The sequence below is a fragment of the Pezoporus occidentalis genome, unplaced genomic scaffold (assembly GCF_034315485.1).
Source record: "Pezoporus occidentalis ecotype Australia unplaced genomic scaffold, CSIRO_AGI_Poc_V1 ctg44, whole genome shotgun sequence".
Classification (NCBI taxonomy): Eukaryota; Metazoa; Chordata; class Aves; order Psittaciformes; family Psittacidae; genus Pezoporus; species Pezoporus occidentalis.
In genome coordinates, this window is record NW_026915769.1 from 706905 (window position 1) to 732951 (window position 26047).

The 26047-nt window shown below is 39.5% G+C and overlaps 1 protein-coding gene across 5 annotated transcripts in view; it reads right to left on the reverse strand.

The window, feature by feature from the left end:
• The window catches only part of ITPR2 (inositol 1,4,5-trisphosphate receptor type 2), a 255283-nt gene that overhangs the window by 34300 nt on the left and 194936 nt on the right, over positions 1 to 26047 (reverse strand). For 4 of the 5 annotated variants that reach the window (XM_062634811.1, XM_062634808.1, XM_062634810.1 and 1 more), the window contains 3 exons: positions 14078 to 14185; positions 11533 to 11725; positions 8213 to 8580 (listed from right to left, as the gene is read on the reverse strand). In XM_062634811.1, the coding sequence (XP_062490795.1) occupies positions 8384 to 8580; positions 11533 to 11725; positions 14078 to 14185 (498 nt within the window). In that variant the 3' untranslated portion in view covers positions 8213 to 8383. Of the gene's footprint in view, positions 1 to 1714; positions 1911 to 4044; positions 4210 to 5491; positions 5668 to 8212; positions 8581 to 11532; positions 11726 to 14077; positions 14186 to 26047 lie in introns of those variants that run through there. The other variant, XM_062634812.1, reaches the window with a different exon arrangement.

Genomic DNA, 26047 nt, shown 5'->3' on the forward strand with positions numbered 1-26047 from the left:
ACAAGAAGGACACCAAGCTGATGTCAGTTATCCTGAATGTAGAATATTTAAGAGTTTTCAAGGATTATAACACAGTTTGGCACTCATTTGTAAATATGTATGGGTTTGTGTAAAACACTGATTTAACATTCCCCAAGTGGGTTAATGTGTACATCAGCTTGATTTTATCAAACCAATTTTATCTTGTGCATCTTCAACAATTTTCTGCATTTCAAATCAGAGATACAAAAAGGTTTAAGGAAAAAACAATCAAGGCAAAATCGCACAACAAAAGTAATAGTCTAAGACACTGTGTAACACAGAAAACATGAGCTCTGGCTTTCTCTTTCTGCTACTTCATAAAGAAAATACTTAAAGCACTTTTCTTGGGATGCATAATGTCCCATCAATATACAGTCAGCATATTTTCTTGAAGAGTTTTTCATAAGGAATAGGCATGTATAAAACCAGCAAGAATATACCCACACCACAAAAATCTGCCAACAAAATAAACACAGACACAGAGAAATTACTACATGGGACCAGACCAGCGCTGCTGTAGTCTTTATCTGTTCTCCTAAGATGGTCACAATTACTTTTCAAAGTGAAATTTCACATCATAGCTTCTGTCCAAAAATGAACAGTAAGTCAAATAGTAATTTCTATGAAATATAAGCCAAGCTAGCCCTTAAAGATGATCAGTGGCAAAAGAAGCAAGGTATATTAAAGAAATCTGTCAGGTTCCTTTTTTTTCATGTGGTATCAAAACAGCTACATGAATACATCATGCCCATGTGTCTTGAATGACCTTTGCCTTGTTTGTGTGCTTTAGACCCTGAAATAACAAATTCAGGAAAAGGCTGGCAAATGCTGAGTACACACAGTCCAGGGTGGATTCCACTAGTCATTCTGTGCTTTTGTACAGGGCTGAGGAGTTCACCATTTGGGAAAATCATGCCTCAAGGAATTTAATCACAAGCTATTCTCAGGTATTTCTATGAAGACAGTTACTTCTTTGCCCATGCTCCCAGCAGGCTGGTTGGCAGCATATACAAAGATCTCAACAGACGAGACGTAGCGTTTTTCTAGCAAAACAAGTTTGTAACTCTCTATTCACATTCGTAAAATCTCTCATTCCAGAAAGCTGAAATCCTGACCTTTTTAAAATTGATGAAGAACCTCCCAATGATTTTACTGAAGCTGGGGTTATACACTAATGTTGATCATGAAATACACATTGAATTTAAAAGATACCCCAGGAAAACCCCTATTAGTGGAAGTATAGATTCTGTAATAAATTCCTGATGGATGAAGATTAAAAAGTAATCAAATGAATACATCTACTGAACGTATTAACATCACATGCCTCATATAGAACACAGAAAATAGTATGAGCTGCTTCTAAGGTAGAATAAGAACCAACGTAATCAACTTTGAATTGCTCTTCCAAATACTTAGGAAATACAAGTACTTTTTTTTCTATTAGCACAAGTCTGAAAAGAAAACATAATTAATCAAATGTGTTAGAGTTTAGTATTCCAACAGATAAGCCTAGTCTGAAACAACCCTATAAACATCAAATTTTACCCAGAGACTTAATTGAGTTCTAAGGTATATAGAATTAGCTCTGCTCTCACAGATACGAAGAAAGAAATTTTACTTTCTTAGATGAAAGTTAGGTTAGGCAGACAGAAAAGGTATACGCCAGAAGCAAATTTTGATATAAAAACCCTACCTGCAACAGGGGTCCTGATTTTCAACCTGTCGACCTCCATGATAAAATCATCTTTCAGGAAGAGAAATCCAATGATGGAGAAGAGATAAACTAGGATGAGTGCTAGCACTGCCGTGAGGATAATGGAACGACCATTCCGGGTAACACTTTTTATCACATTTAGCAATGTCTCCTCTCTGTAGACCAGATCAAACAGCTGGGAAAAGCACAGAGGAGTGGAAAAATGAACAGAAATGAGGCAATAGATAGATGCTACATAGGAAAACAATCTGAACTACTGAAACATACATCTAGCCATGTTCTAAATTCTCAGCTTCATAAACACACAAGTCACATTGATTTCAGTGGGAGCTGGGCATGCTTATAGGAGGAGAAAATCTAGCACAGAAGTTTAAGTCAAGTCCAAAGTCATAAAGTATATATGAGCCTGATCCAAACCTGATTAACAGTTATCAATAAGATCACTGTTTCCCCATGTCAAAACCAGAGCTAGATTAAAATTAAAAAGCAGTTTATTCATGCTGTGGATCTGTATCTGCAAATTAGTTGTTCATATTATCTCCCATCTGATAAACATACATGGGCTACAACTCAAAAATGCACTCATGCGTGTAACTAATTACATGCCTGTAAACTGTTTCTTTGAGCTCATGGCATCATTTAAAAGTCACTCACATGTACACACATCAGGGCCATCTCTTTTTAGGACAGTTAAATTCATTGCAATGTTTGTAGAAAACTAGAAACTTTCACTCTTCATCATGCACTATATACTTGCTTGGTATTTAAAGTACACATTGAGATAATACTGCTTTAAATGTCAAAGGCCTAAAACAGCAATTAAACATGATAAGAGCTTTTCAAGAAATTATAGCTTTTTTCTCTTGCAGTTCTATTGATGTTCTATAGTGCTTTCGGCCTTATCTATAATGTATGTATTTCCACTTCAAAACATTCAGATTACAGATATAGTGACACATTATGATTTATCAAAATGGTCCACAGAAGAAGGTATTAGCCACAATTCACAAGGTCTGTGGAAGGATTTGTGGAAGGATTCATCTTAAACGAAGAAAGAGGGAAGGCAGTTATCATTCATTCCATACAAGACAAAGCTTAGAATGAGGAACAAATCTCAGAGTTTAGAATATATCCAGTACAAAGTGAACACCTGGAAGGAACTTGGGAACGTGGGCAATTATAATATCCATGAATCATGGACATTGGTCAATAGCACTCACTGAAAAAAGTAAGTACATAAAATGTTTCTTAAACTACTTGCCACTTTGGAAAGTACTTTAAGATAGAGATTACCTTACTCATTGAAGGAATAACAGATAATTTGCTGTGCATTTTTTAAGCAGAAGAGTTACATTAATTTGATAAAGGTCCCGCAGCTACAGCCACAAATCTTGGCTCCTTTGAAATCTGCCCAAACTTTGAAACTGACTTTAATGCCAAGATATGGAAAACCTGACTAAAGCAGGCGCTCTACCAGAGTAAGGACTGAACCCCTAAAAATTCTAGTGTGCTTAACATGCCTCTGTGAAAGGCTGGGAGCTCACCAGTATTCAGGAAGCTGTGAAAAATTCGACAACAGGAAAGTGAACCCATGTAAATGACCACAATTTAGTCAGTCTCCCTGCAAGTTTCACACATTCCAGTATCAAGCAAAAGGATTAGAAAACAAAAGCAGTGAAATACCTTTTACTGCTATGCAGCATGAAGGGAGCAGTTAGCTGAGTTTAGCATAATTTTGTATGATTCATTTTCATTGCACCTGTATCATATTATAAAAAGGCATTCCATCTGGGTAATGGCAACAAAAGAAAATGAAGTGGGATACACTTAAAGTGATGAATCTTCCTGCTACATCACGAGCATGCCACCCCATTTCCCAAGTAATTTCTTTAAAATTTTATTTATTTTATTAGGGCTGCAAGATGAACTGAGGAATGAGATCCTTTGGTATAGGTATGATGCACACACCAGTGGACAACTCCTGTCCTGAAGAGATTATGACTGACACAAGACACAGAACAATGGATATGGAATGTATGCATGCTGGGGAAGGGGGAGAGTAAGGAGTGGCTGTATGGTAATTGTCTGAAAAGAAAGGGGCAAACTTTCAACTCTGAACCAGACAAAGTAAGTCCTAACAGCAACAGGTTCTAATGCAAACAGCAGCTCCTAAGGGGCAGCAACACAACGGTATGCTAAAAATACACACGATTTGGCTTGACTGTCAGGAAGAAATTGAAGACAGCTGCATGGGTAACGGTATTTTCTATTTTTGCAAAGTTTTCCCCTCCACAGAAGCACATACTTACCAGGAAACTGTAGAAGAATTCGTGCACACAGAGGCCCAGCATGCAGACAAGGACATATGCTACATGATAGAGAAAGGCCATGTCCATGATAACCGCTCTGTAGCCACGAGTAAAAGTTCCACGGTTCCCAACAAAGCTCACCAGAAACACTATTTTGTTACAAAGCTGTGGGGGATAACAAAAGCTAGGTTTATTCCATCACAAAAATCCTGTTATTTATTGTTTGCATCGCTGTAGTGCTTGAAAAGTCTAGATAGGTTGCTCTGACTAAAGTGAGAGTGAGATGAAAGAAAACCAACAACCAGAGTACACTGGGAATGAGCCCATGAGAATAAGTGGAAGCACATCACCTTTCTAACACTGCACTGTGCCTCACTACATTGATTTACTCCTATCACATCAGTGAGTAAGTAGGGTGGGATTATTGTCATAAGGCATCAAAAAAACAAAAACAAGCAGGGAGATTTTGAGTTTGGACCTGAGACTATGTAAGAGCAGCTAAGCATGCTACTACAAAGGGAACAATAGTAACACAACAGAAAGTGTGTGGGGTGTGTGAGAGACCTACTGCTTCCTTCAGATTATGTTTTTCAATATAAAATCCCTAAAAGAAAAATACTGGGGGCATTTTTGAAGTATAGCATTTAAGCAACAGCATCAGATTCTTCACTGCTCTTGAACAAACAGTGGTGCAGAAGTAAATACTAAAGGGACTAACTTCATCAGTTTGATAGTCCAGGACAAGCAATGAGGACTTAACATGTTTTTTTCTTTCACAAATTTGACAAAGGCAAGTGCTGCTTGCTTGCCTTTACCTTTACCTACATGTCTGGGTAGTTTTAAGTATGTGAAATTCTCACAGAGCTGGTAGCAAACAGCCCAATACTTTGTGCTAAGGTGAATGAGAGCTGTAGCAGTCAGGCAGAAATCTAAATAGATGAATCGTGAGCATGACTGATGACTGTATATCTTACCAAGCTCAGTAAACATTCAAACTTACGTCTAAGTTAAAAGATCTGGCAAGGGGCTGAGAGTATATTTAATTTCTAAAAGCTTTTTCTTCTCAGAAATATATTTAATGTAACGGAATCATCTCACAAATTTGTGTCAATATTGCTGAATGAATTGGTAAAGAAAATTATTCTTTTAACATGAGAAACTGTAAATTTGATTGCCCATATTCAGGAATATTTCTTTACATTTCACATTGTTTTTATTTTTTAAATATTTGCATATGCACAAAACCAAACCAGCTTTATTTTCGCCTCCTACTTTGCTGACACTGCTGTTTCACAATGACTGGAAATGATTTATTTTTTTGGCTTAACCAGTGAACCAGAAAAAGAAGTTCTTCGCACAGTTCTAATTAAGGGCTTTTTTAATAGGAGAACCTTAATGTCTCTGCTTCTGCTGAAAGAGAAATTCCGCTTGTTTCTTAAGTACTTACATTAGCAGCACCAAGAAGTATCAAGGTAGGACCGAGCCCTATAGTATATATAGACCTGAGAATAACAGACACCAAAAAGGGTCGAATACCAACAGGCTTGGAGATGAAAAACAGCATTGCTGTACAAAATGCCACTGCTATCCAAAGGAGGACTGAAAACAACGGAGAGAGCGTGCCTGTATAGAGGAGAAAGGGAGATTTCAGAAAGGCATCTTTGGAGATTCCATTTTTCATCAGGAAACAGATCCAAAACATCAATTCCTTTACCAATATAGCTAACAAAAAGTGTGATTCATGCACCACAACTGCTGACCACAACTTGCCCTAATTGCAGTGAGAGCTATTATTATCATAGTATTGTTGATTTTTGCACAGGTAATAACAAGAGCAGTTAATGAAATTTCCATTAAAATCCAGGGAGTGCTCAGGGATGAAACAGTTTACCCTCCTCCTGGAACAAGCTACTAATCACCTCCCTTCTGCAGGGACCATTAAGGGCTCTTCCAGGCTAATTCCATGATTACTCAGCTACAGAAATAACCGGTCCTTGGGGCGGCGCAGCAAGTGGCACTGCACTGCACTGCAGTGTCACATTTTGATCCTCAACAGCACCAAAGCGCCCCGGTTTTAGAAAAGCATCTTTCTCCTGAAGGGCTGCGGGTGTTCAGCAGGAGCCTCCGCCTCTGCACAGGAGCAAGGCGCTCGCTGTAATGAGAGGCAGCCACAGGGACTTCAGCAGGAACAAGCAGCATCTGCATTGCCGAGAGCAATGTGCCTCGCTCTTGGGGAGGCAGCAGGTCCCAGGTCTTGCTGACTTCCTGCGGGCATGTGAGCCTTCAGAGTCAGCCTCTTTGCTGCTCTGCAAGATGCTGGCTCCAGGCTCTCCCTGAATTTTGAGCAATGCCCCTGTTTTCCCTTCTCTCCTCTGCTTAAAGCCCTGGAAGAACACCATGTTGCTGCGATATAAAAAGCACATTCAGATCTTGGGGCACTGTTACACTTGTGCACTGACTTCTATTGTTATCAGATGAACTGAGAGGTCAGTGAGGGGGGAGAAGGGAATAGAAAATTTAGCTAGACTCACAATAGAAATCATGCTATCTCTTTGGCAACAAATACACAGCTAAGCAGCATCAGTGGGATTAGAAAACAGTGAAATGAGGCCCTAGCCTCAACATTCAGATGGCATCTGAACTTTCCAAAATCCAGGAGCATTTATATCCTTGGCAGGAGGTTCAAGGTCAGCTCTGATGGATAGCTCCTTCACCAGTAAGACCTGGAAACTTTTAACGGATCCTAAAAAATAACTTCCAAGTGGATTTCAAAGGTAAGGCCAAAGCACTCACTGTTTCTTTAACAAACCATTTTGCCTTCTTCCCTACTGCAGGTCAAACAGTGTTACTTCACAGGACCCACACCAGTAACATGGGCAGACAGGCGAGCTGGAAGCAAGGAGTCCTCCTCTGGAGTGCAAATGTTGCTTATGTCATATGATGTAAGAACTGCAGGTATCTACTAAAAGGCAGCATTCTCAGGATGATTAGATCAGCCCAGACACCTCAGATATGTGGGTATAGGTAGGCTTATGCAAGGTGAAGCAGAAAAATGGAAGACAAACTCTGGCTGTTAAATCAGTTTTTGGTGGAGGGGGAGGCCAGTACTAAGGATGCTTAGCTCCTTAAACATCCTTAAGGATGATTTGCTAATCCCTTTTGGCCACACCTATTGTTTATTGTTTAGGAATTGCTTTTGCTTTTACAAGCACTAGGAACTAGAATCCTGAAATGTGCTATCAGTGAAATCACTGGATTACTGGGACCACTTAATGCTATATAAATCTGCAGTTCAAAATAAGCATTAATACCTACTGGTTAAAGACCAGAGGATTTCTGTGAGTACAGATTAGCTAAAAATTAGCATCTTCAAAGGTTTAACTCATTATTTCTCCTTTTATTCTACATGGGCTGTAATGTGCACGCACTCCAAGTGACTCTTCAGTTTACAAACAGGAAAGAACTAAGTACAAATGCTTCCCTTTTTCTGCAGCGATGCCTGTGCCATGACCTGCAGAGACCACCCTGTAGGGTGAAAGGGCAATGCGGTCTCCATGCCAATATATTTTAATCTGCTGCCTTTCTGTTTAGCCAGCCAACAGGAATGTTTGCTGGTGCCAACCCTGGTATTTGTGAAAAGCACATGTATCTACTAGAAGCTGGACTGCTTCCACTCAGACCAGCTCACATGCCACCAGGCAGACCTGACTTTCAGTCCCATTACTGACTGGTCTGAACACAAACCGAAGACCTAGAGGTGAATGGCTCCACTCCCATTACCAGTATTCTGAACTATTCAGGCTCCTTTATCCCAATTAAGCTTGTTTTGGATTCAAAGAGGTTTCCTGCTTTTCTGCTGCATTTACTTAATGAAATTTATTATTTGTGATATTTCCTGTGGCATGTGATGAAGCAGAATCAGAATCAGAGGTTTTAAGCATATCTTTATGTAATGCATTTATCCTCTGCAACAGTTATTCCCTTTTATCCCAATAAACAAAACAGTCACAAGCCAAGAAGCTAGTTTTCAAATCATTCTATTCCATATGCTTTTAAGACTGCAAGTCATTCAGTTTGAGCAGTTCTAAGGAATCTCTGTCCCTCTGCTGCCAGGAATCCTTCTTCAGCTCAGAAGCTGTAACTCAATGTCTGCAATATGGCAGAATTAGACCTGATCATGTAGATGATCTTAGCAACTATGTTCTGTCCATTTTACTTCACATTGTGTGGGCCATGTGACACACAGAAGATCAGCTACCACATTTCAGGCAACATTTGGTGCCTACTTAGAAGGTACTAAACGGCTTCTGCAGATACTAGGATACCTGAAGAGGTGGTTTTATACAGCTGTTACCTTAGCATTGAAAGCATTTAAAATTACAAGGAAAAATAAAACCAAACTCCACTTGCCTTCATCTCCATCGTCTCCAAAGGGGTAGAAGAGAGCAACTGCTAAATTGATGAATACAGCAAGGTTGAAGGAAATGCTCCCCCAGAGAGAGATGTGTCTGGAGAACCAAAACAGGGGTGGATTATCTAGAACGGGGAGAAGAGCAGCAATCAGTGAAATGAAAGTAGGTGGGAACTTAATCAGTAATGGCCTCCAGGGAATTAAAAAATATAGATTAATGAAGAAAATATGCAGATATTTAAAATTAATTAAAATAGACTAATATTAAGCATAGGTTTGCCATAAAACTTAGTTTTAAGCAGAGTTTTTAATACAAAGATCCCAATACAGTTTATTAAATATGAGAGTTTTACCTCTGCTCAGGTTTTAGGACTAGATCTTTTGTGAAGAGTTTTTCACCTGACTCTGAATCTGTAGCCTCTGTGCATCAAGACACAAAATCAAGCAAAAAAGTACATTTTAGCACTCTGTGCGCCTGCCAACCATAAGGCTCAGAACAGGTCATCCAGATGACCCATTTGGACCAAGTACACTGATGACATTATTAAAAAAACAATGGAATAGGCAAGGTTTCAGAGCTGCGGTATTTTCCCAACCTCTGTCAAACTAAATCCATCTTGATCTACTTTGGGGAGCAGGTGAAAATTTGGTCTGAGTAGAATTTGTCTTTATGAAAGCTGACTATTTCCTGCATGATCCTCAGACGTCCAAGGTTACCTGCAGACAAACAGCTCTTTACTCCTGATGAGAAGGACTCAAATGAAACCATGATCACCATATGTGAAGTGCTGTACAAATACAGAGAAATAGTCTATATCCCAGAGAACCTATAACCTAGTTAGAAAAGACTATAAAGGGAAATAGGGCAAAACAGGGTTAAGATGTTGTGTCCAGAGTCACATAAACGATTCAGCAAAAAGACTAGGAACAAGATCAGAGGGTACTAAGACTCAGGCAAGCATTTCATGTGTGTGACAGCACTACAGTATGTTTAAATGAACATTTAAAACAAGATTCTGTGTGTGATAGTGAGAAAAAAATCTCTAGCCAGAGAGTTTTGTTCATACAAACATGATGTATTCCTATTAGTTAGATTTTAAAGTACCAAGAACCTGCTGCAACCATGCAGAGATTTAAATGAACATTTAAAACAAGATTCTATGTTCAATAGTATGAGAAGATCTCTAGCCAGAGAGGTTTATCTATTTGAACATGATGTATTCCTAATAATTAGATTTTAAAGTACTGAGAACGTGCTGCAAGCATGCAGAGCGTATTCCTGACTTGCCTGCACCCAGCTAACACTTTAGAAACAGCAGAGTCATTCAACTGCCTATGGCTGTTTCAGGCTTTAGTCTAAATAGACTTTAATTACGATCAGGTAAATATTCAGATTTCATTGTGATAACCTTATGCTGTTGACTGCTGAGATTTAAGTATTTGGAGCAGTTGCACATGATATCTGTCAATTTAAGCAACACAGACTGCATGCTAATAGACATTTGGCTAAAGAATGAACCGAGCCTCAACCTGTATTATCTTTTCAAATAAAAAAAACAAAACAACAAACCACATGGAGATTTGTGGGCCATTCCACTGATGAAAGGAATTGAGGAATTTCTTTTCTGAATAAAAATAAACCAATTTTCTTTGCTTATAGCATTAGGCAGGTCTGGTGTATGTAAGTGTAGTGTTGGGCTCTTTTATTTGTGTTTCATAAGCAAAACCAGCAGATATGATTTTGTTACTGGAGTAATTTTTCTACAATACAGTGACTTTTATTCCCAAATAGACTGTGCAGATAGCGAGTTATTCTGGAATAATTTATTTTACAACTTCTGCTCTGGTCAGCTTGTCAGTGCAGACAAGTTCTTACAGTGCTATCAAGGGAAGCAGGCCTGGGCCAATAGGGTTCTCACTGAAGACTTACTACTGCCTCTGAAAATTACAGCCTGGGAAACTGACATTTGTAAAAACTGCAAACAACATCCACGTTTCCATCACGTTAAAGATGCTACATTAAACCATATTGCTCTGACTACCCAAATTCTCTGCTGCTCTGACCATAGATCCTATTCTTACCTTCCTTCTTAATTGCATAATGATGGCACGATCAGCTGATGTGTACCACCCCAATGTCATCTGAATTTTAGCACTGAATGATCACTCTCGTCTATTTTTATTTATATACATATATAAAATATTAACTTCCTTCCTTATGCCTCCAGGATTCTGCAGATGCCTAATTAGTTTGCAGCCTTCATTCTGTGCTCCAAAAGCAAAGGGCAGAGTTGACAGCAGCTGAGGTGGCAGGAGCTTCCTGTCCCCGGGACATCGGTAGCAGCAGCAGCAGCACCATTCCTGGTGAGGGCGAGCAGCTGTAATGCCCACTGGTGAACTAAACAAGAAACTCAGGGCACCTGGCTTGGCTTCACTGCACCTCCTCTTTGGGTCCCTGCTTTAATCTTTCCCTCATGATCTTGACTGTGGTTGTCAGATCTGCAAGCAGCTTAAGGTGGTATGTGTGCCTCTGCCACCACCATGGGACATAACAGACGGGGACATAGTGCAGTCTAGTCAAGCAAGTGTGATGTGAACTGTCAGAGAGGAACCGACTCCATGGGAGTCAGGCAGATTTAAAGCAGCTGAGGTTCTGGTGAGGGATGTTTTCAAGTGACTGACATTTACAAGTTTTTTAATGGCCTTTTAGGAATCTGCAAACCTCAAATATGCAGCTACACATGTTTTTGTTAAATATTAGGGGCCTTGGCTTAATTAGGCACAGTGCTATTGAGTTTAGTAGAACTACACCCAGTTCATCCACCCCCTGTTTAACTTTTCGAGTCCAAAACATCATCTTGAACACATTACTTATATTACTAACTGCTCCATATTATGCCTCTTTTAGGGTGGCATGCAAGTGTCTCTGCTGACCTACACCCTCAAGCCCTGAACAGTTCTGCCTGTTGCAGGATCAGAGTGAGCAGACAAAATGTACTATTAAAATGAAAGTATTTGAAGGCTTAAAAGCAGGGGTTTAGCATAATTAAGGTATTTTTTGAAATTGCAATACTTACTCCTGATTTTCTTTTGCCATTTCATCTCGTTGTACAGGTCTTCTGTCTGTTGGAAAAAGTCATTGACTTTGCTCCCTTGTTCATCTCTCTCTGTTGTATTGAATACCCGACACTTGGATTCCCGAGTGAGGAATTCACAAATATTGGGGACAGGGAATACGATCTGTTCCATTGTTCTATCGTGGCGAACAATCTATAAATAAAATGCACATTTTTTTCAAGATCAGTGACTATCCATCCATTCTGTCACATCTTTTCGTGTTCACAGCTCCCCTTTTATCTGTAAATTAATGAATAAATTATTTGAACATGCCAATGAAGTTATGAAGTTGAACCAATCAATCCTAAAACAAAGCAAAACTACTTTTCTATCTTCAAAAGCCTGCATAAAAATAAGGTGGCAAATACACACACAAGCAAATAAATACTTGAGCAAAACCTAGGTCCAGACTTCCCCCAAATATAAAAAATATTCTAATTCAGAATGCTTCAATTTTGCAACAAATGCAAGCAAATCTTTCCCAGTAAACAGGACAGAAGTTCAGGGGCTTTCTGCTCAGATTATAAAATTCTTTTCTCACCTGGAGTCTGTTTCAATTATGAGATAAATTGTGAAGGTGAATACGCAAAAATAGCACCTTGTTACTTAGACAGCACCCATATGTTGTCAGTCTTTATCTTCTTTCTTGGCAAAACCAAGGTTTTGCATTGTTTGTTTTTCAGGGCCTACTGAGTTACTGGTGAGTGAGCTAGATTTTATTCTGCCTCACCACACTGCCATCAAAATTGCTTCCCCATTCGATCATGGACTCTGCATTACTGAAAATACAGAAATGAGCAGAAACTCATCTTGACTCCTAGACCCATGTCTCTGTACAGCCACCAATGAAAAAGAAACCCCATTATTTGACTTTCAAATCAAACAAATGAGATACCCTGATATAGGGGAGCTACATTTGAAATGCCAAACAAATCTAGGACTGCTTTCAGAGAAAGCCCGGAGAGCATCCATTTGATATAACAGCTGAGTTTCAATTTTCCAGTCTCAGTCCTGCATTAAGCCACACTCCCTTCTCTCTATTAATTCATATTTATCATGTGAACATACCAAAAAAACGCCTGTCTTAAGTCATTTTTAAGAGTAACATAGTCAAGCACATTTTTGTTGAACATGAAGGATAATTACGCTCATTTCTGCTCATGGGCATATGCATTATGTAAAATTTGGACATGCAGTTTTGAAGTGTCCTAAGTAAGTAGTTGTATCTCAGGGCAGGAGTTTTGCAACAGGACTATGTGACTAGCAGCTAACCTTGTAGGGTTAATAAAGCAGCTGAGAGCACATCTTCAATTGTTAGGGACTCAAATGAAGAGGTAAGATGCATGTGCTGCTAAGCAGAATGACATTTAAAAAGCCTCCCTGAGAACAGAGGCCTACATATCTGCTAAAAGAATAGGCTTTGCAGCCAAGATGTTTTAGGAGATTTCAGAATACCCCAAGAGCACCCAAAATATTAAAATATATTAGAGGACTACTTAGCTGCCCTTTGGACCACCACAGCCATGGAGCTTCCATCTATCCAGCGGTGGGATAACGTGGCCTGTATCAGGCAAAAATGATGGTGGGAAATAGAGAAGGACCCAGCCATAGCCTGTCTTGATGGCAGCCAGGACAAAAGGGACCTGATGTGCTTGCATCAAGATCCTACACACCCGAGCTCAGGTCCGATGTTGTGATGGGGCCTTGGATCCCATTGAAGATTAAATTATTGGCCCAGATTCAGGCTGGCCCTGTGTGCAACCATACTGTGCTGTTTTCATACTTGGCCAGTTTTGGACTTGATACATCATTTCCAAGAGACAGATGACTCTTCTTCCTGCAGTCCCTCACAGCAGCTACCTCTGCATCATGGAAATTCTCCTCCTTATGAAGTCACTAAGGACTAGAGATACTACAGTGCCTAATTCCTACCTTGATGTTTATAATCCCATGACATTTGTAAGAGCACAGTAACTGATATAAGAGTTAAGAACCTAAGTACCTCTGTGGATCTTCATCTAAATCCAATCCATGGCAGGGGTAAAGTTTAAAGCAGAGAACAGAACTGATGAACCAAGCCAAGCCTTGGTCTTTTAAACAAAAGTCATACTGAATGTCTACACAACTTCAAAACCTCTTTGTACTCCAGCCAGACTTTTAATTTGATCAGTTAGCATCACTGGCTTTGAAATTCATGACTATTTATTTGAGTGATGTACCATACAAGATTATTCTTGACTTCATGACACTGTCATTATTTCCCTAACAAAACATGTCTGGTAACACACAAGCAAGCTACTGTAATAAGATTATTTGAAGCCACTTTTAATATAGGTGCACTCCTTTTTCTCCCATAGTCAAAAGCATATTATTCAACTTTTTCCTCATAAATAATCTACACCATTTGAATAAGCTTTGCTGCTCTGAATCTTAAAAAGAGTTGATACACTGTGCACAAGATGCAAACTTGTCTCGTATCCAGTCTTCCAATGAGCAATTCTTTACCTCTATCTGTGCCGTATGATTGGCATAATACCTCAAGGCTTCATCTCCTTCATCTGGATCTGACCCTGGTTTCAGCATCTGTTGCAATGTTTTATTGTGACGAGCCAACTAGAAAAAGAAAAAAAAAATCTGATTTATGTCCTGCTGCTATGTTTTCAGCTTTATCATCTCCACTTAACTAACACAAATCTTCCTTCCCCCATCCCCATATACTTACATGCTCAACCCAGTGGGGCTCTCTTCTCAGATAACAACAAAAATGTAATTACTTGGGAACAATAGAAATAATTTAGTCTTAAAAAGTCAGCAGCAAATCTTCAGCTGAGATTTATGAAAGGCAGCTTAGCTTGTAGCCTAGATGGTTTTCGGAGAGCTTTTGACAAATGACAAAGAATTAGGCTGAATGGTTCTTTTCACTTAAGTTTGGACATAAAATTTGCATACCTCTGACTACATAATTACATTTACAATTAAATTTTCTCTGCAATTTCAAATGGCTAAACAATTCTTCACCATGTTCTAGGTTGGTATTTCAGGGCTGCCAAGATAATGTCCATAGCTATTTCAGAGGCAGCTGGACTGCGGTGGAGGGCAAATACATTCCTAACTATACTGTTGATGTTGATGTACACAGCACATACATACACACACAAATATGTATCTCCTACAAACTTTTACAAATTATGTATGTTATATGAGTCATAAAATACATCTGTTCTTGTTGAAGAGTAAATATTTTAAATGTTCAATAGCTGCACAAAGGTTAATATTGAGAATGTCAGCAATGTATTTATGGTGTCCTTTAGGTCAGTGAAAAACAAAGACCTAATTACAAGGCATGAGGAAACACTGCTGAAAATGCAATTTCTCCTATATCATTGTGAGTGGTCTTCATCCAGAAATTGCAGTATTTCACCTATTTTAAGTGGGGAAAACTGGAGGAGGAAAGGAAAGGCTATATTACAGACATGATCCAGACTTTAATCACTACACTGACATTACCAGAACAGACTAGACAGAGATGTTAGAAAAAAGGTAGGCACAGGACTCAAAATGAACACAGGAACTAGGCTTTCAAGTAATGATCACCACAGGTGGATTAGGATTATACTACATGAAATAATGCTGTATGGTGAGGAATTACAAAACAATTGCAGATCTACAAAAAGAGTGCAGAGATCAAGTCTAAAAGTAACAGTGGATGTAAACAGATATTATAATAATCTAACCGGAAAATTATCTCACTTGTTATAACCTATTTGCATGTCTCTTTATCCTCCTTATGAAAGAAGGAGGGGGGACTGATACATGTAAAATCTACTCTATTTGTTCCCTAGACTCTACTAATAAAAATAAATTTTATTCTGAATTTTGATACAAACTTATTAATTAAAGAGGAATAATAAATGGAATATTCAAAAGCAAGAGAAAACAAGAAATAAATATTCAGGAAGAATAAACATACTTCACACAACTTCCTCATGGACAGAAGTCTGCTTGGCCCTGACAGTAGAGCCTTGAACCAATGTGGCTGAACTTCAGTCTTTTATAAAAGGGTCACAAGCAGATATACAGGGAGACATACAAAAAAAATCACATGGGGGTCAACCACAGAGCAATATTCCTTCCATTGATAATAGATTTCTACCTTGAACTTTTTACTCTTTCTAGCAAATGCATGGATAGTCTCATTACACTTATTAATCTTATGCAACTTTCACTTATTTTTAAGACTAAAAAGGTTCTTTAAGACTACCTGACTAGTTATTTTTCACACAAGCCATATAACCCAATCCAGTCAGTAGTCCCTGCAGTATGATGGCAAGATCTGCTTAGCAGCACAACTTGGGAGTTCATTTCCTAGAGGTCTTTTGCATCCCTCTCAATACATGCTCCAGCATCACGGAGAAACAAGGTAAGTTTATGAAAACAAGGTACTTACTATTTAAAAATTCCCTTTAAACAGTGTTACTATTTTTGACTTAGCTTTATTGAGTGCCCCTCTGCTTCTGTACTTACAAAAGGGCAAGTGAGAGCACACAATTCACCTCCTCTGTATCATTCATCATTCTGTACACTACTGTCATGTCCCCTTTTATTTGTCTCTTCTTTAAATTAAAACAATCCCTATCTTTCCCATCCCTCCTCAAACATAAGACTCTCTGTGACTCAATTATTTTCCTTGTCTATCCCCAAATGCCCTTCACTTTGGCTATATCTCTCTTCTTCAAGATACAAAGAAAATAACTGACTAGACAGAATGCAATCACACCATGCTTGTAGTGGTGAATTAGAATAACCAGACGCAAATATATTCCCCTTTTTCTATCTTCTGTAATAGGAAGATCTTGGCCTGTATCTTGACCCTTTTTTGTCCAATGTCAACCATTAAGAGTTTGAGTTTTCTAATAAATGACAAGTTAAGGACGCATGGATAGCTCTTCTCATTCTAAAATTCTGCCAGTTTGGAGAAAGAGACATGTATAATTTCATGATTTTTTATTAATACTACAAAAACGTTCTATAAAGTTGAATTTGTACACAGAATTGGAAACACCACTTTTAAGCCATATGAAATTTCAAGATATTGCTTCATGATACGCTTTTAACTGTCCATAACTTTTACTGTAAAAGTATCTCTCAAGCAATATCAGTGACTTAAGTTCTCTTACCACACAGACTAGAAGGGAAAACTACCTCAGCCTTCTTGTCCTATAATGGGACTTACTAGCCCAGTGTGTTAACAGACTCCTGATGATTTGAGACAGTGCTGATGCATATTCATACATATTTCACTGTCAGGTTTCATGTGAATTGCAGCCATGTATTTTGAAACAGCGTGGATTCAGTAATCTTCATTATACTTTATAGACTGTTCTTTCAGGCAATGACTGTCTTTTGCTGATGTGTGTACAGAGCCTAGCGCAACACAGCTGGAGCTTCCCAATGCTAGCACTAGACAAAATGATCTGAAGAACAGACCGGGACCTTTTGTGCTGCCAGCAAAAACACACACTGGAAACAACCAGAGACTGCTGAGCAAGCTGCGGGAACTACAGCAGATTTCAGGAGGGAAACCTACTTAGAGGTGTCAGCAACAGTGCTAGGCAGGTAAGCGCTCATAACTTTATTTCTTTCTGCTTCTCCATTTCCCTATATCCACTTACTTTCTTTAGTCTAGACCTTCAGAGAGTAACCCCAGGACAAAGAGTCTATTTTCTGCTTGCATTGCAGTTCCTATGTGGGATGGATACTCCTACATTGACACAATAGTAAGTACTGCTAATATTTCTGTATTGTCACAGCTACATTGATGAAAGAATGGTGTGGACAGCAATCTCTGAAAGCTCAGATCGGAAGCAGAGGCCCACAGCAAGACACAGAACAGCTTCAGAAATGCTATATTATTTGGCAACTACAATGTTTTCTGAAGCTTTACTTTCACGATCCTTCCTTTTCCCTGTAATGAGCTCAAAGGCCCACATGGGCAAAGGGGACTGTATCAACAGACTCCTTGACCAGCACAGAGCTTTTTGTGAGCTCAAAGACAGAGCAATGAAAATAACAATAGAGTGACAAACTGTGAACCTAAAATATGGAAAGCTTATCCAAGCTTATAATGCAATCTCGGTGACAGTCTGTGACTGGCATGTAAAGGCCATTCAAGCTCTGAATGACATTTTCTTCGTACTTAACTCCTGTGAGGTAGTTATTTCCAAATCTTTCTGGGCAGCTGGAGGACAAGACACTGGATGGGCATGGACAATAGCACTATAATGAAAAGAACAGCCCCATTTATGTTTATAAACCAAAGCTCAGAAATGCATGGCAAGCGTCACTGATACAAAAAATAACCATCTCTAGAGCCTGAATTTGCAAAGAGCCCCCCTCTCCCCCCCAAGTTACTTCTGAGGAGAAAACTCTCAGTCAGCCATTCACTCACCCATCAACCATGAAGTGACAATATTTTAAATGCCAACACTGTATTTTACTACGCATGAAGACATGTAGGGAAAAGGAAGCAACATCATACAATGGAACAGTGATTTCCAAAGAGGGGATGTCTAAGGCAGTAGTTAGATGAATAAAGATAATTTGGCTTTCAGTCAGTTCCTGAGGAAGGACTGTTGTTCATCTTGAAAGATACTTAAAAAATTTGGAAAACTCTGCAATAAAGCATCAGTACAAAATGTGAAAGACTGAGGACAGACCAAGAATGCTGAAGACATTAATAAAGAAACAGTAGAGAGAAATGACAGAATTACAAGTAATAGTCTAAACTCCTCACACAACATGATTATAAAATCAGATCTGCTAGTCATCTGGGATGCCATATATGATCAGCAGCACGGAAAACCACAGCAGGCCCATCTTTTGCAATTAACAATATACGGGTTTCCTACAGGCTTTTTGTTTTAGAGTCAAGATTTCCTTGAACACAAATGCAGTTATTTAAATGTTCTCAAAGAAAAAGTGATTTAAAGCTGTGAATGTTCACATCATCAGCCTGAAAGTAATTCATTGACTTGGGATACTAGATTGGTTTGCCAAAACACTTATGAACGTATGTGTGCACGTGCGGAAAAATTACTGGGAAAAGAGAAAGTAATTCTCCACTTTTCATTATTTCTGTAAACCATAGCCCCATTCTCTATCTTTACATGAATGTGTTGTAACTGGTCCTAACTTGCAAACTGCAAGGGTCTCCTCTGTGGCCCAGTACTCACAGGAGACATGAGGTATAACTCAGTACACAGCTGAGTGGTTGTAAAAACTGCTGATTTCCTCAGGCTTTGCTTCAGCCCCAGAAAAGACTAGGAGTCTGGGAAATAGGAGGTAGAAACAGCAGGCTGAAACCCCACAAATTCTGAGAGATTTATTTCACTCTCTAGTATTTTGAGACTGCAAACCTGGGTGGTAAAGGTGAGTTTGTATGACTACAGTGCTATAAAGGGATCTACATGCGTGAAGCTTAGCATCCTGTAAGCAACCAGGGTTTTCACAGGAGTTGGTCTACAGGCAAAGTGTCAAATACGTTAAACCCATTTTCCACAAAAGGCTGAGGGAGTATTACTATAAACTCTTGATAATTGGCTGAGAAACATTAATGAAAACAGTTCCTGTGCCTTGAAATACTTTATATTTACAGTATTACCATTAAGTAATACAAACACCTAAACCAATAGAAACAAAAAAACCCCTCATCACAAGGGGAAACCCCAGTCCTCTCACTGAACACTTGTTTTCTGCTTAGAGAGTGAGAAATGTTAAAAAGCTGCCTGGGCACTGACAAGAAAAAAACCAAGGATCAAGAAACAACAGCAAAGAGAAAGTCAAGCAAGTAGCAAACAGGATGGCTGACAGACAGAAGAGGTCAGGAGACAGAAAATAAGATCCTCTTCCTTGGCATGCCAGGGCCTTACCACATGCCAGCTCCCTGCCCAAAGGCAAATAAGAACACTATGAGTGTTCCATCGGTAAACAAGGAGAGAGAGAAAGCAAAGGAAAAGGAAATGTCATCTTAACCATAACTGAGCAGAAATTTTTATTCCAACTGGCTGTACTAACAGTAATAACAACTTCCGAACTCCCCATGTTCCAATCAAAACTGAACGGTGCTTTCTGCAATACACAGGGCAACTTCCTTTCCAGAAGTCATTACAGTTTTATAGAGCGGCACCTTTGCACTCTACCACAAAGCAATCTGTTAACAAACATTAGGAACAGCAGGGATGGAGCAATGGGAGACTCTCAAATCAAGTATTCATTGATTTCATTTAGATGATTATACTGTACAGAGCAAACCAAAAGGGTTTAGAGTTAATCTTCCCCTGATGGCTTGTGGTACATGAGGAGGGCCCTGGGTGGTCCAGACGCTTTGGATTCTGTTGCTGGGTCTTCCATGGCCTTATGTAACCTCTGAGACACCACCTCTCCTGCCAACCCTCCATGTGATGTGCGCTACAAATTGTGCATAATAGTTATCTACCTCACAGGGAAGGGAGAAAAAAATATTATCACATAAGAGAAACCACCACAGTTAAGTGATCTCTATCACTATTATGTTTGCAGACCCCTTAGGAAATTCACTGCTATTTTTGCTGTGGCTTTGCTGTTCTTTTGTTCCTGATAAAAGCCAGAAGAAGACAAAATGACTTGCTAATATTTCAATGAGCTTCACTTCCATTTATCTTCTTTGTAATTTCTTTTGCAGGCAAAGCTTACTTGCAAAAAAAGTAAAATGCATGTATGGGGAAAGTTCATGACAGATAAAAAGTGTTGCAACAAAACAAAATTGATTCGCAGGGGGTGGGTGTGAAACACCTGCAGGCTTCATGTAAACTGGCATGGGCAGCTGTGCCTGTGGGAGCCAAACCAGCTCAATGCATACACTTGTCACATTTGGATTTATTCGTGTACGCTAACAACACTAAACATTGGATGTGGATAGCAGTATGCAATCCAGAGTGTTCCCAACAGGATGACTGCTCTTGTAGACTACCTCCTATGATTACTGTAAGCAAAATTTTGGAGAGCATAGGATGGAAGGAAATAAGGAGATGATGGAAGTACCAGACATGATTAGGGGAACTTAACAAGAAAGTTCAATGCAAAAGGAAGAAAGAGCAGAGTAACTGCAACTAATCTTCTTCAGAGCGTACAAGGAAGAAAATCCCAACCACATGCAACTTACACAAAAGGCAGATAAAACACTGCACCCAAACTAAGACCTTACTGGCATGGACACCAGCATTGTACAGACCCAGTCGGAGAAAGACCAAAACCAGCAAGCACATGGATCCCAAATCTGCACAGCATTCACCTCTAAATGCCATACACTTTATATACACACAAAACATATACATAAACCTGAGATAAGAGAACTGTGAATGACATACCCTTTTCAGGAACTATTAAAATCCTCTTGCTATCAAGCACTTTACTTTCTAGGTTTCTCTTTTTATTCAGAACAGTGATTCTCTGCAAAATAGCCATCTACTGCTGTCTAATATGTGGCCCTTAAAGAAAAGGAAGGCTAGCACAAACGAAAGGAGGAACTGCTTACAACTCTTATTTTGGGTGCAATGTGGTGAGGGGAACCACAGTTTTAAGTCTTTAGAAGACACTGACTGGGAGTCAACCTCCCTTCCTCTGGCACCAAGAGCAGAGCAGAAAGTTACATGGGTTGATACTTCCAGAATGGGCTCATCCTCTTCTCCAGCATCTACCCAAATTATACAGAAACCAGCTCAGTCTCTGAGACTTGCATTGCTGGCTCCCTCCTCATGTTTTCCCAATATTAAGTCTCATCTTGTAAATTTGCAGTATAGTGCCACAGTGTCTTTTGCATACTGACCCCTTAAGCTGGATGCAGTTCACATATCCAATGCATGATAAAACCGTCAGCTCTGCTATATGAAGGTATGGATTGGAAGACGGCCACTCTAAATACGCTGCACTTGTAGAGGCTGGGATTAACCATCTATCAATCTTCAATAAACTACATTAAAGAGGCTTAAGTCCTCAGCTGCAACTTGGTATCATGGCTCAACCTCCATAATTCAAGCATTTGATTATGGCCATTATGTGGTTCTCCCAGTTGTCACACCAACAGCAAAGTAAAAAGTCTGTTTCTAACCAATCCTTGTTAGCATCCCACCTCTTCAGCAGGTATTTCCACAAGACACAAAAAACATAACATGGTCATTCAGGTTCAAAACCATATGAGACTAAAGTAGCAAGTAAACAGCTGAAGCTGCAGTCTGTCAAATACACAAAAGACATTAATTTCCTAACCTCTGCAAGGAGTCTGATGTATATTCTTTCTGAGGTACAAAACAGGACAGTTTCTGAGTGTGGAGATGGACAGGAACTGAGAGATGTCTCCCTCCAAATAATTACAGTGGTGAGATTTTGCAGCTTTTTCAATCATGCTGTTGAGTGCTTGCCTCACCCTCCAATTAGCAGAGCAAAATGTCTCTAAAAAAATCATTTGGAGGCATAGGAACAGAGAGAAGAGAAAGTGAAATGGTAAGAGTCGCTCTTTCCAAGTCTGTATTCTGGCTACTGCCCTCAGGAGTGCACTTTCACCTGGCTTTTATGAAGTTACAGCTCCTGGTGGGAAAGCAAAGGGTAAAAATGTCATCTCTCTCCTCACTAGACATGCACAAATAATGCTGTTCCAGCTAACCAACTGGTGCTCTACAGGCAGACACATAGAAAGAAGAGGCTGGAAAGACCAAGCTCATTTGAGGCTACCACAGAACACCATTCATAAAACCAATTCTGAAAATCCCTGCCCATACCTAAGAGAAGAGGAACCATTTCTTTAACGCCAGGTTGATTAGATGCTTATCTAATCTTTCTGAAAGTGTTTCACTCCTGTAAAACTACTGGTAGTCTTAAGTAACTGAGCACCTCACTTTTACTGTAGAAATGCATAATCAGCCATTAAATTTCACAGCTGGACAGTTTAACCAGTAACTCTTAAAGGTGCCTCAGAAAAAGTGCAAGGGGGACCTAATTTTCAGTTTTCAGCGCTGTCTTAAATAAGTTAAATAAAGAGGATGGCAACTGAGGTAGCTCTGCCTATTTGTAGATGGCAAGTTCAGATCTTGTCTATTCTGGAAATCCCTATGATGACTGAGATACCTAATTAAATTATGACATCAGAGGAGACGAGAGTTAAAACTGAACAATTGTGAGGAACCGACATATTTTGACATTCTGTTTAATGCTCTTTATTTTTGTTAACCTGTAATTACTTCAATGACTACTGAACCATTGAGAATGACAAAAAGGTATGTCTTTGTTAGAGAAGATGCCCCACAGGGTTTTAATTAAGGTGTAGGATTTCACAATGCAGGTATCAGAGGCCTATTAGAACTGCTCTGATAATATTAAGTAAGACCAGACTTCACTTTCATGGTATTTCCAAGGTTACCCTCACTTTCCCTCAAAACAAACAAACAAAACAAGTTCCTCCTAGCTCAGAGAAAAATGTTTTAGTTGTGCTTTAGATATAAGGAAAAGAGCACTGTGGATCATGTGGAGGTCACCTCCAATGGAAAAGTCCCAGCTCTGCCTCCAGAGCAAGCCTTCATCTACTGTAGATTATTGCATCTCAACATCTGGTGTACTTCGTCTGAACAATGTTAAGTAGCTACATTACATACATTTCTGAGCAAACAATATATGCACTGCAGTTGAGGGCAACTGAAATCGCAGTCTACTTTGAAGGCTGACTTTGTAAAGATGGCACTGTGTGGTCCCACATTTATTGTCTCTCCGTGGCTTTTAGATTGGGTATACTCAGTTTACAAGCAAAATGATTTTTAATTCTACTTCATGCTCCTCCATGCAATTTCAATCAAAAAGCTGTAAGTCAAGCCATCTTCTTTTTCACCCATATATCATCGCTCTTAATGAAGACTGTGTATGCCAAAGGCAAGCAGGGAGCTCTAGGGTAAGACTATGGTTTAAGAGCAATGGGTCAAGTTCTCTGCTAGTATAAATCAGTATTGCTTGCCTACTTTCAGGGGAGTCATTCCCATGTAGACCAGGATTTAAGAGCAACAGGTCAAGTTCTCTGCTAGCATAAATCAGTATTGCTTGCCTCCTTTCAGGGGAGTCATTCCCATGTAGACCAGCTGAGGACACAGCAAAATGAAGACCCGTTCTTAAAGTGGGAAGCTAAGTAACTGCCCTGCTGAGGCAGAACCAAAGGAGAACCAAAGTCATTCTCAGCCTGTACTGCTTCAGGTAGCAATAACAAGGTGGTATGTTTCTTACTAATACAGGACTGAAAATAGAGCCTGAGAGCAGAGAATATCTTAAGCAGTATGTGATTGTCCCACAGCCAATTTTCAGAGTAAAACCACAGACTAATGTGAAGATTTCACAATGCAGACATTTGAAAAAGAAAGGATATTTCTTGTAGTGTAATGTTTGGGTCCTGACACCAGTACAACATACTTCCCAATGAGAAAAAAAAATTGTAAACCACAAAACACAAGGACACAGGATTACAGAAGTTAAAGATAGAAGAAGAAACCCACAAAGCAGAAATATTAAGGCCACCTGCACACTAGTGAAATGCACAGTTGCTACAGCCAAACAGGATATATCCCTCATTAATATTACATATAACAAAACACACACACATGTATAATAGATACTTGATCTTACCCTAGAGAAGTAGACCCAGAAAAATGAAAATAAGCTAAAACCTTTGTGGTCAGCCTACAGTAAAAAGCTCTAGTCTGAATCTTAGCACCTATTAACAGCCTAAGTCAACAGGATACCAGAGGGAAAACAGAGGTTCCATGTAGATCCCTATCAAAGTCATGACAGGATTCTGAGGTGAATGCTTCCAAGGAGAAGGGGAGAAAACAGAAAACACTGAAGGATAAGTTGCCAAGGTTTTAACATGAGACCTAACAATGAAGCACAAGTTGCCAAGGTTTTAACCTGAGACCCAAGAGCAGCCACAGACATTTGTTTAATCTTTCAGGTGCTCATTAGTGTCAAGCCCTTGTGGCAGCCTCCATACTGCCTGTCTGTACCATAGCTGGCTGAACATAGAGTTATATACCACCCTAATGAGCCGCAAGGAGGGTGATGTGCGTCATTGGCTTCTGTTTCAATCTTGGCAATCTAAGCGTAAAAGCCTTGCAACAGCTTCTGATTCTGCTGACATTTAATTAGCTGGTGTCATTTTGATGCCATAGCCTGTCTCATCAGGATGAAAACTACAAAACAACATGTGGAGCATAAAAGTTCTATGAGAAGTTTCAGGTCTGGCAGCCAAGGATACAAGTCCCCTGACAGTCACTGTTCGTGGGACTGGTCCCCATTAGCCTTTTGTTTTGGCACTGCTATCAGTGAGAGCATCTCTGCTAAGGAGAGAGAAACAAAAAACACCCCAAACAACCCAAAACTGCAAACTTCAGCATAGCCTTACAAAAAAAAATACATCCTCTAGCTTAAAAAAATTCTATCCATCCTGCAGAACAGGAGCATCCCTATTGCACAAACTCACAGCTATTAATCCTGAAGGATGGGTTTATCCTAAAGGATAGGTTTTATCATTTTCCAGCCTCAGAAGTTAGTCTTGTTTATTTAAGTATAGTATAAGTATGTATAGCATTCTCCATTTGCTATCAGGTGCTTGGGAAGACAATCTTCAACAATACCTGCCAATTGCTGCTTCTTCACATCAGCTGCAAAATTTGAAAATGGCCATTGCTACACAAAATGTGACTGATCTATATTTTCACTCAATATAACTGGGAGTGAGTGAACAAGTTACCAGTGATCATGGTACATCTATTTACACCAGACAAGCTCAAACATTTTTGTATTTTGATCTTTTTTCCAAAATCCTATTCTTATACACTGAAGACATTGCTTTTTTAGAGTGTACCAGTCAGAGATGTGTAAAAAATTCAAAAGAACAAAGCTGTTTTGTTCATGAACAGAATCAACTCAAAATCTTTGTCAGTAGAACCTAGGCACTACGTAATGTTTTGTAAAGACAGACACTTACAGGACTAATGGGCTACAGCTCTGTTTTTGAGCCAGGCATCTACTTGAGGCAAAGGATGGGCAGAAAGAGATCAGCAAGCTTCCAAATCACTGAACCAGTGTGATTCCCAGATCTCAGCTCTTCTGGAGGATCCCTGCTAGCACTGAAAGCTGCTTCCTAACTCTTCCAAAGCAAAAAGCTCTGGGGAGCTCACAGCTCCCACAAGGACAGAGAGATCTCTTCTAGGTTAACGTTGTGAGCCAGTAATGGCAATACCACCATCAAGGTGCTCTTGCAAGACTTTTCCACTTGGCTTCTGTCTATCTCTTTTCCATGGTATAACCATGATATTATCATTTCAGCCAGTTAATGTCCACTGCAGACTACTTGGGGTTGTAATTGGTTCCACCCATTCCCTATTCTAAATAACCTTCCAGGTGTTT